A 13,485-nucleotide genomic window follows, 5' to 3' on the forward strand; every position below is an offset into this window, starting at 1 on the left:
CTCTCTCTCTCTCTGTCTCTGTCTCTCTCTCTCATTTTTCACCTTGGAACTGCCCTCGAACACTGTAATGATCAGAGTTGCTAAGTCTATCATAGTTAACCATTATCTGAATTGCTGTTACTAAGTACAATGTTGTTCTGGTTCTTCTCACTTTACATCAGTTCAAATAAGTCCTCCCAGAAAAAATAAAGAATACTCTTTATCCTGGGAACAAAAGAACACAACCGGCTAAAAGGGAATGGAAACCCAAAGTAAATTGAAGAGATGAAATTATATATTTGGATTTTTTAAAATGTTAAAAAAAAAAACATCAAAATTTTTACTGGCTTTTATTTTGACAGGGTATTTGACAGGCTTCCATCAGCCTTTCTATTCTTGTTACTATTGCTTGCCTTAATTCATTTTGTTCTAACCCAAATGGCTAGCTCCCCATTCAGCACATTCTGTTTCTCCAACCCCTTCCTCCATGCCTAGGGCCCAATTCTTTCTTACTTCCACCTAGGCTTCTTTCAAGGCCTTTATCAACTCTTACACAAAGGCCCTTCCAGATTCCTATCGGAACTCTTCCCCTCAACCCCTCAGCTTGCCCAAGATAATTCTATATTACTTTCTCTATTTGCTTAGAAGACTCCCTATAACATTTAAGTTCCTTTAGTCTTCATATTCTGGAGCCTGGACAATTCTTCATACACAGTGGGCATCCTTGGGATCTGGCTACCAATTAACCCCACTATTCTGCTGAGACTGTTTCTCCCTTAATCTTTCACTCACTCACACACACACACACACACACACACACACACACACACACACACACGGTCTCTCTGCATTCTAACAATTTCTTAACAAGTGACTAAAACAGGGGGCAATGAGGTGGAGCTCCAGAAAGAGTCAGACAGCCCTGGGTTCCTAACATTGTGTCAAAGGGGAAGTCACTTACCTCTCACTGTCTCTCCCTTAGAACCAATACATGGTGTTGATTCTAAGACTGATGAGGTAAGAATACTTTAAAAAGTAGAAGTGGATAAAATAAAAGGTCCATACTCAGTGAATATAGCCTCTAGGTATAAATCCCCAAGGAGTACAGAGAGTCTACAACCCAGTTACAAAGGTCCCATATACCTCAAATATTCACAGCACCCCTTTTTATAGTAGCCCAGAATTGAAAACTAAGTCAATGGTACAGACGTGTAATGAACCCTAAGAAATGAAAAATACTAAGAACCAGAAATGCACAAGAATTGACATAAAGTGAAGAACAACCAAGAGAACAATACATACAATGTAACATATACAACAATATAGGTGGAAAGAAAATAACCAAACTTAAAGTTCTGTTTTATCATAATAACCAAGCTTGGCAATGAAGAAAAGAGAAAATGCCCCTCCCTCCTTTCTTTCTCAAGGGGGTGGAGGGCTCTGAGTATAAAATACTGCATAGTCTATTAGACTCAGTTAACATGAGTTTATTTCATTGAACTACATTTCTCTCATCTCTTCTTTTTTCTTTAAGACAGGAGAAGACTCATAGAATGGGTAGGAAAAGACAAGAGATATATTTAAGAAACAAAGATGATTAAAATAAAATACATCAACTAGAAAAAGTTGTTCTACAGTTCTAAAGATCAGTAGAAGAAAGGGAATGGGAAAAGAGAAAAAAAATTCAAAGACTTGACTTTTCAAATAGCACCAAATCTCACTTTCCTAAGTTTCTGAATTAAGTTAAGGAAATGTATTTTACTTGGTTACACCAGCTAACTTTTAGGATAATATCAAACACTCTGAGGACAAAATGGTATATTTTACCATGAGGTCCTATTAATTTCTCTTTTTGGATTAAGTCTCGATTCTTTCCTTGCCATATGGGCTACTTATCAAAAAGGAAATTCCTAGAGAGGATTTTAAGTTTGATCTTAATATCCATCAATAGTTTATTTTGTGATAAAAGTAATGTTTGTATTGGGGTAGAATGGGATGGGGATAGACACTAACTAGAAGAAGAGAGGCCTTTTCTATGTAGTAACAGGAGCAGATATTCAAAGCAACTGAGTGTAAGAGGAGATTTTGGAAAAGCAACGTGATGACAAGCAGAGTGACATGGAATGCTAAACCCCAGTCACCCATTTACACATCTTTACAGGGACTCTCTTCACCTTAACATGAGGTCCTCCAAAAGGTGAAGGTGAACTATGGGAAACGGGAAGTAGAATAGCCCAACTCAGTTAAAAGGAAGCCAATTTGACTAAGAAGCAGCCTTAAGTGTCCAAGAGAGCAGTTTGTATTTTCTCCAAGAGGAATAGATAGAGCTACTAAAACCTACATTGTGTTTAGTATTTATGCATAACAGGAAGGACAACTAAATAGGCTGAAAGAAATTATGAATATTAAAAAAAAAGTAAAGGGCTGAGTCCAGAATAAGAGGATAGAAAAGGATAAAAACAGTAAATATTTGTAAATAAAGTACAAAAGGTCAGTTTTCAATAAAAACCATTAAAGTCTTGTCAAAAGATTTTATGGATGAACTGCCAGACCACATCATTCCAAGTGTGACTAATTTCATTAAATTGGTGGAAAGCTTTCAAGGCTGAGTGACTAGGAGGTTTTCTTCTGGCAGAAATGCTGGTGTAAAAGAATTAATCTCTTCCTATTAGCAATTCTCTAACATAGGAGAGTAGAGGCACACAGAAGAGTGATTTGTATTTTTTGAAGTTTCTAAGTCTGTCAAAAACATCTGCACCAGACTTGTATTTACCTCCTAAATATCTCTCTTTCCTATTCCCACAATGATTACCTTGGTTCTGGCTCTTATCACTTCAACTATTCTAACAGTCTGTCTATGTGCCAAGGTCAAATTAATCTTTCTCTGACACAGCTCTTATCAAGTTCACCAACACCCCTTTCCTCCCAAACCAAATAAAAACATTTTCACTATCTACTAAATAAAATCCTAGGCAATCTGTTCTCAACTACCTTTTCAGCTTTAATCCCATTATTACTCTTCACACATCATACACTGCAAGGAAAAGGCCTCAAAAGTACTATGCACTTTCCCATTCCTTGGTTCACTGTTTCCTCTACCACTTATATTCTCCCTTGATCCCCCTTCTTTCAAGGCCCATCTTTTCATCACCTGTAAAATGAGCATTGTATGAAATGGCCCTAAGGTCCCTATCATTTCTGAAGATTCAAACGCCACCTTTTCCATGATACATCACCCCCATGCCTCCCAAGTTCTGGGTAGAATATGATAAATCAAAAGCAGCCTTCATACAGAGTACAATTTCATTTTTTGCCCCTCCTGGACTGTAAAGATCCACAAAGGGCAAAAACCTAGGTTTATTGGCTTAATAAATATACTGCAGGAAGAGCAACTACTGTGAGAAAACAGAAACCTAGTTACTCATCCAGAAATGCTTTTGCAAAGCAACTCTGATTAGTAGGGGAGGAAATGGTCTAACAATCAGACAGATATTAATATTATTCTATACCTGTCATCATTCTCACATCTACTTTTAGTGCTTCAATATTTGTGTCAAAACATGAAAACAAAATATAAACAATAAGACTTGAAGAATGAAGGTAAAAGAAATCATACTGACACAACAGAAGCTCAAAAGTCAGAGAACTATGACAATCTCTCTCAACAGAGAAGCAAGCAGATGCCTACAGGAAGAATAAATATTTTCTTAAAGCCATTAGTAAAGTGCTTTATACAGCCTGACCTAAAAACAGACCTCTTTGACTACATGGCTTACCATAAATCCTCTATTAAAGGGCATAAAGATTCCTGTCATTCTTATAAAAGAACACCTGTATCACAAGGCACAAATTTCATAAATGGTAGGTCAAAGCCTTTCTGAATTTTCCCAGAGTTCAGGAATTCCCAAACCTAATTTTTTCAATTAGTTTTCAAAATTTTTTCCCCAAAGCACTTTCTCCAGGTAAAGTGATTTAAAAATTCATCAATGTTTAGTATAAACACTTCCCATATTGTAGGAATAAAGAAGGAAAGGGAGCTCTGAAATCTAATTAAAAGGTGTCATCTAAGGATTGGTTGGTACTTCATTGACCTATTCTCAAGCTGCTACCACTGACTGAAATAGCAAGATGAGGTGAGTGTGTGTATATAGAACAGTGATGGCAAACCTATGGAATGAGTACCAAAGATGGCACGCAGAGCCCTCTCTATAGGCATGTGGTCACTACCCCCGCCCCCAACCTCCCAGTTCACTATTAGGAAGGCAGAGGGACTCTGGCAGAGCTGCTCCCTGCCCCCTTCTCCAATGTGCCTAATGACATTTTTTCACAGCCCCTGCTCCTCAGCCCAGGAGCCAATGGGAGCGAATAGCGGGTAAAGTAGCCAGCTCACAGGCAGCACAACTATTATTTAAGCAACTGACCCAAAGTTTATTTCCCAAGAAAGTAACCAACATGCATTGATTAAAGCAATATAGTTATTCCTACACATTTATGCCAAGCACTGTCCTTGTGATGAGTATACAAAGACAAAAGTGAGAAAAAAAATGCCTTCTTATATTCTATAGAGGAAAAACATACACTTCCACACCAAAAGATACAAAATAAATATGGGGTAAGTTGAATTAAGGAGGGATAACTATGTAGGTGGATCAGAAATGACTTATTCAGAAAGAAGAGTATGCTTAAATTGGAGAAACTAAAGATTCTAAGAGGCAGTTAAGGAATATATTTTAGTCAGCCTTGAAAAAGCACAGAAACAGGAGATGGAGAGTTGTATGTGAGAAGGAATGTCTTTATAAATAAAGCACTAAGTTAAGTGAAAAGAAAGTCAGAAAGCAGTTCCTGTTCTTAAAGAGCTCCCATTCTAATGAATATCATATCAGAAAGTTCAGTTGCAGAGCTGATGAAAAGGCCCAACAGTTTGGAGTGCTTCAACTTAAGGGAATGAGCCTGCTGCAATTGGGCAGGGATAAATGACCTAGAGGGCCAGAGAGCAATAAGGATTCCGGGTTCCTTCTGGCAGACTTGAGGGGAAGAAAGGGTCAATCAGTGGCTCCTTTTACAGCAAGAAGAGACAAGAAAGCCAGAGGTGGCATCTGAAAGGCATTTAAAGCAGGGTAGAGAGTAGACAACAAATAAATCACTTTGGCTGGACCATACAATATACATACATGTAATAAGGCTGAATAGGTAGGCTGAAGGTAGGTTCTTTTATGCTAAATATTTGATGGTAGAAGTAGCAAAGAGCCATTGAAATTTATTGAGCAAGAGAGTGATATGATTCAATTGGTCGTTTGTCATATTTTCATGCAAAGACACTGGAGTGCTTTGCCATTTCTTTTTTCAGTGATATACAGAAGGTAAGTGACTTGTCCAAGGTCACACACCTAGGACATTTCTGAGGCTAGATGTGGACTCAGGTCTTCCTAACTCTAAGCCTAGAGTTCTATCCATTAAGTCTTTGATATGACTAGATCTGTGCTATAGGAATGTCACTTCTTCCCCAGCCAGCAAAGTGATACTCAAGGAGGGTGAAATGAACCCAAAAGAATGAGATTAAAAATAAGGAAGTTAATAGGGAATATAAAGCCAAATTGCTCAGGGAGTGAGAGACAGGAAAACATCAGTCATGCTACAGTTGCTCAAAGGAATTCTGATGGTCAAGGGTCAATCAAGTATGGGGGACAGAGATAGATCTCAAGTCAAAAAAAGTCTCTGACAATTACTAGCTACAGAACTCTGAATTAAAACCTTAGCTTCTCTAAGTATCAGGTTCCTAATTTTTAAAACAGGTATCTAACTATAGTAACAAGAAGCCTACAGGGAAGCAATGTGGATTAATGGGCAAGGCACTAGCTTTAGACTCGGGTGTCTACGTTCAAGTCCTACTATTGACAGAAATTGGCTGTGTGACCCTGAACAAATCATTGACTCTCTGAGTACCAAGAAACTCTCCAGGACAATCAGATGTAGAGAAGGTGCCAATCTGCATTGGCAATGTGAGCTCCCTGTTATCAATATCAGTCACAAGTCCTGGGTAAAAACACCCAACTGCCAACTAGCTCTGCAGTAAGACCCAAATCTCAAATGAGATAATGTATATAAAACACTGTGCAACTGTTAAAGCAAAAGAGAAATGGTGAGAAGTAAAAGCAGAGTTGCTTTTACTTAATAATAGTCATACTTAGTAATAGTAGTAGGAGCAGCAGCTAATGTCCAAGTTGATACAAAAACTTCCTTATTTTGGAGGTTGCCCAGTACTGCATGACAGAAGCTGATGGGGCAAGTCATTTCCATCACTCCCCTAGAAGGGCTAAGGGAGAACACCGCAGTTTCCATAATACCTAGACTGGGAGCAGAAACAGGGTAATATCCACCACCTATTGCAACCAACAACTGCTCTAAAAGCAGATTCCTCTATCCTTTGCCCTTCTCCTGCTCAACAAATCCACTTGGAAGATCTCAAGAAATAAAATGAAATTTGCCTTTTCCAACCCAACTATTAATCATCCAGAACTAAGTCTCATTAAGGAGAATTAAACAGTGGATTTAGGAGAATTAAGATGAAGAAAAATTTTGGCCTAGACCATCCCTAGGTTTATTGTACTATGAAAATTCTCACTGGGAGTGCATAAGCTGTCTTACCAACTCTTTAACACCAGGGGCCACCATTCTTCTAGCAGCATCTTTCCTATAGCCATGTGTACTAACTACCTTTTAGTAGCAGCATTTGCCATATATTAGACATTGAATAATAATTTAAGTTGAGGCAGTTAAATAACATAGTGAATTGATCCTGAGAGAAGGTAAGGATTTAAAATAAACTGATGATAATTTAATAATTACGTTTTTCAAATTTATTTAAAATCTCTTGCAAAAATTTTTTTTTAATAATTTAAGTGATAGGAATTAACTGTGTCTTTTAAGGAAACATTTTCAAGGAAAAGTGAAAGTAATTTAGCATGGAACTATTTGTACCATTTCACTTGCTAGATGTTAATTCAGAGGCCCTTGGGTTTGAAGTCCAGTCCTCCACTTACTACCTAGGTGACCTGAGGCAAGTCATTTAATAACTAGACCCGAAATCCTCATCTGTAAGATTTAAGAGGTCCAACTAAATGGTCTCTCAGGTCCCTTCTAATTCTACATGAAACATCTGTTCAGTGAATAGAGGAAAAAAGCTATCCTCAGTATCTATACTTTAGCATACATAGACAATAAAATAATAAAAATGAAACATTTTAACACTTGAAGGTTTTAAAAGCATTCTGCATTCTCAAAAAAGCAAATTATGTTCCACCTATACCCTAGAATTATATCAAATCTTACAGACCATAGCTTCACAATTTGAAGAACTGAGACTGGTTAAGAGAAAAGAAAGGATATATTTAGAATTAAATAGGATCAAAAAAACACAAAACGAATTAAAAGATTTTTTTAAAAAATTAAAAGTGCCAAGAATGTCCTTTAAGGCTTTTGTCCTATATTTCCAGTTTGTTTCCTGACTGATGACCTACTGGCTTCAGATGGGGATCAGATCTTTGATTTTCATAATATAGGGAGATCTAAGTGAGGAACAGACCTCTGGGCTTAGAGCTAGTAGGCCAGGACCTACTTCAGATCTGATGACTTCTTTTTCTATGAGGAAGTCCTACTTTTGAAAGGTTGAGGAATGAGGAGTGTTCTCTCACTACTGATCTGACACCAAAAGCTTGGAAGCTGCCTTTTCTCTTCCCTTCTTTGTAATATCCTCTTTTCCATCCTGTCACTCCTCCAAATTTCTTTCCTCTCCCTTTTATCCAGTCACTTCAGGCAAAAGCCATAAGACATGGTCAGGCTTACAGGAAAGGCATGGAGATGGAGATGGAGATGATGGAGAGGGGACCCATTGCAATGGCTTCTTCCTTCCCATTTCAAACCTCAACTAGTTCCAACATTCCAGGAGATACCATGTCTCACTGGACACTGAGAAGAGCAAGCGACTCTTCCCTTTGGCTGTAGAAAAGAAAATCAAACTTTACTGTTACTAAGAAATTTTTCCTGGGCCCATTATTACTAATACCTAGCATATGGGAAGGTTTAAGAAATATTTATTCATTTACTATTAGATTTAATAAATGCTTTTTCATTCCTTATTACCAAGTACTTGACACACAGTGAGGCTGAAAAAATACTTCTCTATATTGGTAAATACTTGGCATATAGTAAGGCTTACTAAAATGATTTATTTCCATTTATTTCATGAGTCTGAAACATAGTTATACTTAATAAAGTGTCTTTTCATTCATTAACATCAAGTGCTTGACACACAGAAAGGCTTATTAATAAATGCATTACCATTCACCTTGAATGAACTGGGAACATAGTAATATTAATAAATAGTAATTAATAGAATCATTAACAAATGCCTTAAATCAAGTGCCTGGCACATGTTAAGGCTTATTTTTTTTTAACCATTAGCTTTCATCTAACAGTCAATATTGTGTATTGGTTTCAAGGCAGAGGAGCAGTAAGGACTAGACAGTTAAGTGATTTGCCCAGGGTTGCACAACTGTAAAGTGTCTGAGGCCAGAGTTAAGACTTACTAGTAAAATGCTTTTTCATTCATTACCAAGTGCCTGGCACACAGTAAAGTTTAAGTGCTTGGCACACAGTAAGACAGTAAAATGGTTTTTCACTCTTTTCATCAAATGCCTGGCCCTTAATAAGGTTTATTGACAAATGCTTTATCATTTATCATTAATAAGTGCTTCACTCCCAGCAAGACTTAATAAAATCATTTTTCATTCATTGTTATCAAGTGTTTAGCATAGAGTAAGCCTTGATAAAGTACTTTAAATTCGTTGTCAAGTACCCACCACACAGTAGGGGTTCTTAGCAAATCACTAAGAGGCTAGCATAGAGTAGTATTTAATAAAATCCCTTTCCATTCATTGTCACCCAATACCCAGTAGGGCTTCTTAGTAAATGCTTTTTCATGTACCTTTACTAAGAGCCTGGCACACAGAAAGACTTAATAAGAAGCTTTTTCGTTTGTCGTCCGAGTGTCCCGCAGCACACATCAGGCTTCTTGGAAAGCACTTGACCGTTCACCATTACTGAGTGCCGAGCCCGAAGGCCTCCTCGATCACGGTCACGGGCCCCCATAGGCCCTACTCCTCGGTCCTTTCCACCACCCACACCACCGTGGCCCTTCTTTTCTAGGGGGAGGGGGGTAAGGGAGGAGGCAGCCGCCCCTCCCCCAACACGCGGGTTAGCTCTTCCCGGAGGAGGGGGGGGCGCGGCCTGCTGCGGAACCGGCCACCGGCCTCGCCCCAATCTCTGAGTCTGAGCACAAGCACGCGCACGCGCGAAACCAACACCTCCTCCCGCCGCTCGGCCCCGGGGCCCCTCCCGGCTCCCGTCGCAGTCCCCGCACCCGGAGCGGCGGCGAGGCACGCGGGGAGCGACCGTTGGGGAGCGGAGGGGGAGGGGGAGGGGAGAGAGGAGGCTCCCCCGCCCACCTGCCCCCCCCCGCGCGCTGTCGCTCCTTCCCCTCCCCCCGCCACTCCCCCTCCCTCTCTCTCTCCCTCCCGGCGGCACCTACCCGCCCGCCGCGCTCGCTCCACCGCTGCACTCAGTCTCCCAGAGTGGCGTGGACTCCTCTCCTTCGGGCGTTTGCTGGGGGCGGGGAGGGAGGGGGCGGCTCCCGCAGGAGGAAAGCGGGGGGGTGGGGATGGGGTGGGGGTGGGGGCAGGGGGATGCTAGGGGCCTGGAAGTCGGGGTGGGGGGGTGGGGGTCAGAGTTCGTGACCCCTCCCTCCGCTCCGCGGTGCGCGTCCCCGCTTGCGCCTGCGCGTTGACCAGCGAGAGAAGCGGACCAAAGGAGAGGCAACATTCTCGCGGGAGAGAAGGGGGCGGGGGGAGTCTGACCGCGGCTCCGAATCTGGCCGCGCCCTCTGTCGACTTGGAGGGAAATTGCCACTGAGGGAGAGGGGGGGGGAAAAGAGGATGTAGACTGGATGCTGCTCTGAATGCGTGCTGGGGAGGAGACACGAGTAATACAGCTGTTGTTAAGCATCTGACCATGAGGAGCTTAAATTCCATCAGGTAGTGAGCACTCAGGTACCGGTTTTATACAGGGACTGTACCAGCCGGGAATATAAAGTATAAAAATAGAGGCCCTGCCTCTAGGAGCTTACCTTCTATCAGTGAGCATTAAATACCTACTGCCACTTGGGCACCGTACTTGCCTGTGATAAAAAAGAAGGGGGGGAAGAGGCTCTCTTTATCAGTCTGAGTCTTAACCACCTCCTGTCTAGACTCCTAGCCTGGAGGCACTAGGCAAGTCAAGTCACTGAACCCTGTTTGTTCAGCTTCCTCAACTGTCAAATGAGCTGGAGATGCTAATGGCAAACTACCAAAAAAAATATCTTTGCCATGAAAACCCCAAATAGGCTTACCACTAAAAGACATACCACAACCAGGGGATATGAGGAGAAGGGAGAAGCCTTACCTTTCAGTTTATATTGGGACAAGTGCCTACAAAATAAAATGTTAACTTTATAAATATTAAATTGATATACATAAATATTAATTAATTTAAAAGAGGGATAAGTATTAGGATCAGGAAAGACCAGGAAGAAATGATACCATCAAGGAAAGGACTTCATGATTGCTAAAAATAAATTGAATGTTTTTGTTTTTACTTTAGAACAAGAATTCCAGAGGGAGGTTCAGTGAGGGTGACAAGCAGGAAAGATGTTGAGCCGACTGCAGGAGCTCCGCAAGGAGGAAGAAACACTGCTGCCGGTAAAGGCAGCCCTGCTGGACCAGCTCAATCGACTCAAGGTTGAAGAGCTGGCCCTGCAATCATTTATTAGCTCCAGAGAAGGGAATGGAATGATCCATTCTTCACCTTTAACAGAGGAACCAGAAAATATCTTGGTACAGGTAGACAATGAATCTTCCATCAATCAAATTGAATTACAGCTAAGCACAAGAAACTGTGCTCAAGAAGAGGAAGAGGAGGAAGAAGAATCAGATTCCTGAAGGAGAAAGGGGAAAATCAGGATTAGTTATTTATCTAAATTAACAGTAAGATTCAGGAACTTCCATTGTTCAATCTGAGTATAATCATTATAGCCTGTTCATGAAGAACTCTCAGAAGATGCACTATTAAAAAGACCCCATAGCTCACGGAAGCTTCAGATTAATGTTGAGTTCAAACTAAAACTGATGAAAGGTAGGATATTCAAGAATCTATATTTTACCAGGGGAAAAGAGGTCAAGTTCATACAAGTTAATCAAATTAGATACATATGCATATTAGAAATAAAACTCCATGTGAATTCTGTTGAAATGTTCACCAACGTACAACCAAAATAGTTTAACTGTAAGGCAACCTTTCACATTTTCTAATGCGTATTTACAGTTAAAAACATGCCATTAAACTCCCATATGCACAAACAAGACTGAATTCTGGGTTCTAGAATCTACTAATGGTTAAAAGGAAATGGGATTTAATGGGATTCAACTTCTCATATAAAAAGTGGAAGCTCTGTTGAAATGCTACTTTGAGGAACATCATGACATAAGAGCACACAATATGCTTCTTGGTATGGTTATGACTGTATCTTATTCTATCACATTGTGGTAAAATGTGTTCAGAATAAATCTTAGAAAATGCTAACAAATATCAAAGGAGAAAAGCCAGACTGAGTTCTTGTGAAAGTAGAATACATATTAAAATGATGAAATTGAATCATTTGAAACATTTTTGTATTTAAGGAAATGTGCCATATTTTTTAAAATGTCTTAGGAAAATACTTGAGTGGATTTGTTTTTACAATAAAGAGAGTAACAGAAAAAAATGAATTCCACCTTAAAAAAAATTATGTATTCCTCTGATATAAACACCATTTGGCATCCCCTCTACCCACAACCTAACCCCTTTCCCCACATCCACCAAAAAAAAAAATGATCTGGGGCAGCTAAGTGGCTCAGTGGATAGAGACCGGAACCTGGAGATGAGAGATCAAGGGTTCATATCTACCTTCAGATACTTCCTAGCTATGTGACTTTGGACAAGTCACTTAACCCTAGTTGTCCAGGCCTTACCACTCATAAGCCTTGGAACCAATAATATGGGTTCTTTAAGAGAAGATAAAAGGTTTTTTTTAAAGGATCTAGCATATACAAACTTTAAGTGTGACCTCAGTATAGACTTATATACATTCTTCATTCAAATATCTTCTTTCAGAGATTCATGCAGATTTAAAGTTTGAAGGATCAACCTGAGCACAGCATCTGGCACATAGTAGGCATTTAATATTTATTGATAGATTGTCTCTGGTCCTCTCAAATTTCCTTTTTTTCTTTTTAACAACCCTTACAACACTGTGTATTGGTTCTAAGGCAGAAAAGCAGTAAGGGTTAGGCAATGGGGGTTAAATGACTTGCCCAGGGTCACCCAGCTAGGAAAGGTCTGAGGCCACATATGAACCCAGGACCTTCTGTCTCTAGGCCTGGCTTTCAAAATCCTAAGCCATCTAGCTGCCCCAGGTCCCTGGCACCCACCCATTTCCAAAAAAGAAATAGAAGCCCAGAGAGATGACTTACCAAAGTCACTTTAAATAGCAGAGGTAAGGTTGTGGACTAAGAGTCTGAAGTTCCACTCACCTCTGACTACTCAGTTTGACTTTGTCCTGGGGGTTCTGTAGGCTCTTGGAAGAGCAAGATTTCTCTTTGATCAGCAGGGGTAGAGTATAGCCTTTTTTTAAAAATAGAAACACTTGGATTTTTTTGTCCTTTAAAAGGACTAAGGAGCTCTATCCACTTTCCAATTATGTGTATCACCATCAAGATGCTGATGCAAAAATCAGTCAGAATTAAGTGAGTTACGGTTAGCCAGATAGTATACAGCCTATCCCCAATTCTGAAGGTATTGGCAGGTCTCATCTCTCTTGGGGGAAACAAGGCTAGTGTCACGGAAGGAATTTAAAGTAATTTCTCACTATCTAAACTAGGAATGGTTGTTGACAAAATGTTTCTTTACAAGGAAATTCTTCACAAATTTCCTCCTCCTTAACAAACTCCAATGGCTTCCTAATTGTCACCAGGAGCAAATAGGAAATGCTGTGTTCCATGTTCAAAGTCCTTCATAACCTAGCCCTCTCCTTCCATTGCAGTCTTCCCATATCTTACTCCCAGACACAGACTCCAATATCATCCTCTTGGCTGTTATATGAACAAAAGACTCCATCTCTTGGCTCAGGCTATTATCAAGGTGGCTTGAGTTTTAGGGGCCATGTTGCTGCTTCTCTCCCTCAGAGTACTCATACCCACACATACACATGAATGTACAAATAAAAGAAATTGAGAAAGAAGGAAGAAAGGAAGGATATTATTACATAAATTCAGAGATCAGAATCCTATTTGATGGGCAGGTTTGTTCTCAATGCAAGTGAGCCTGTTTTAGATGGATAACATCTTAAACAGTTTTTAAAATAAAAAAGACAAACATAAC

At 40.0% G+C, this 13,485-nt stretch overlaps 2 protein-coding genes across 6 annotated transcripts in view; one reads left to right on the plus strand and one right to left on the minus strand.

The window, feature by feature from the left end:
- Window positions 1-9,826, minus strand: part of NR2C1 (nuclear receptor subfamily 2 group C member 1) — a 96,850-nt gene extending 87,024 nt beyond the window's left edge. The window contains exon 1 of one of the 5 annotated variants that reach the window (XM_056798652.1): window positions 9,566-9,826. The gene's annotated coding sequence lies outside the window, so the exon portion shown is untranslated. Of the gene's footprint in view, window positions 1-8,962; window positions 9,370-9,565 lie in introns of those variants that run through there. The other 4 variants (XM_056798655.1, XM_056798654.1, XM_016425725.2 and 1 more) reach the window with 4 other exon arrangements.
- Window positions 9,827-9,863: 37 nt separating this feature from the next.
- Window positions 9,864-11,721, plus strand: LOC100012241 (snRNA-activating protein complex subunit 5-like). The gene is made up of 2 exons (XM_056798658.1): window positions 9,864-10,067; window positions 10,672-11,721. Exon 2 carries the CDS (start codon window positions 10,719-10,721, stop codon window positions 11,007-11,009), a length of 291 nt encoding a protein of 96 aa, XP_056654636.1. The 5' UTR covers window positions 9,864-10,067; window positions 10,672-10,718; the 3' UTR covers window positions 11,010-11,721.
- The last annotated feature ends 1,764 nt before the right edge of the window (window positions 11,722-13,485 follow it).

The sequence above is a fragment of the Monodelphis domestica genome, chromosome 5 (assembly GCF_027887165.1).
Source record: "Monodelphis domestica isolate mMonDom1 chromosome 5, mMonDom1.pri, whole genome shotgun sequence".
Taxonomy (NCBI): Eukaryota; Metazoa; Chordata; class Mammalia; order Didelphimorphia; family Didelphidae; genus Monodelphis; species Monodelphis domestica.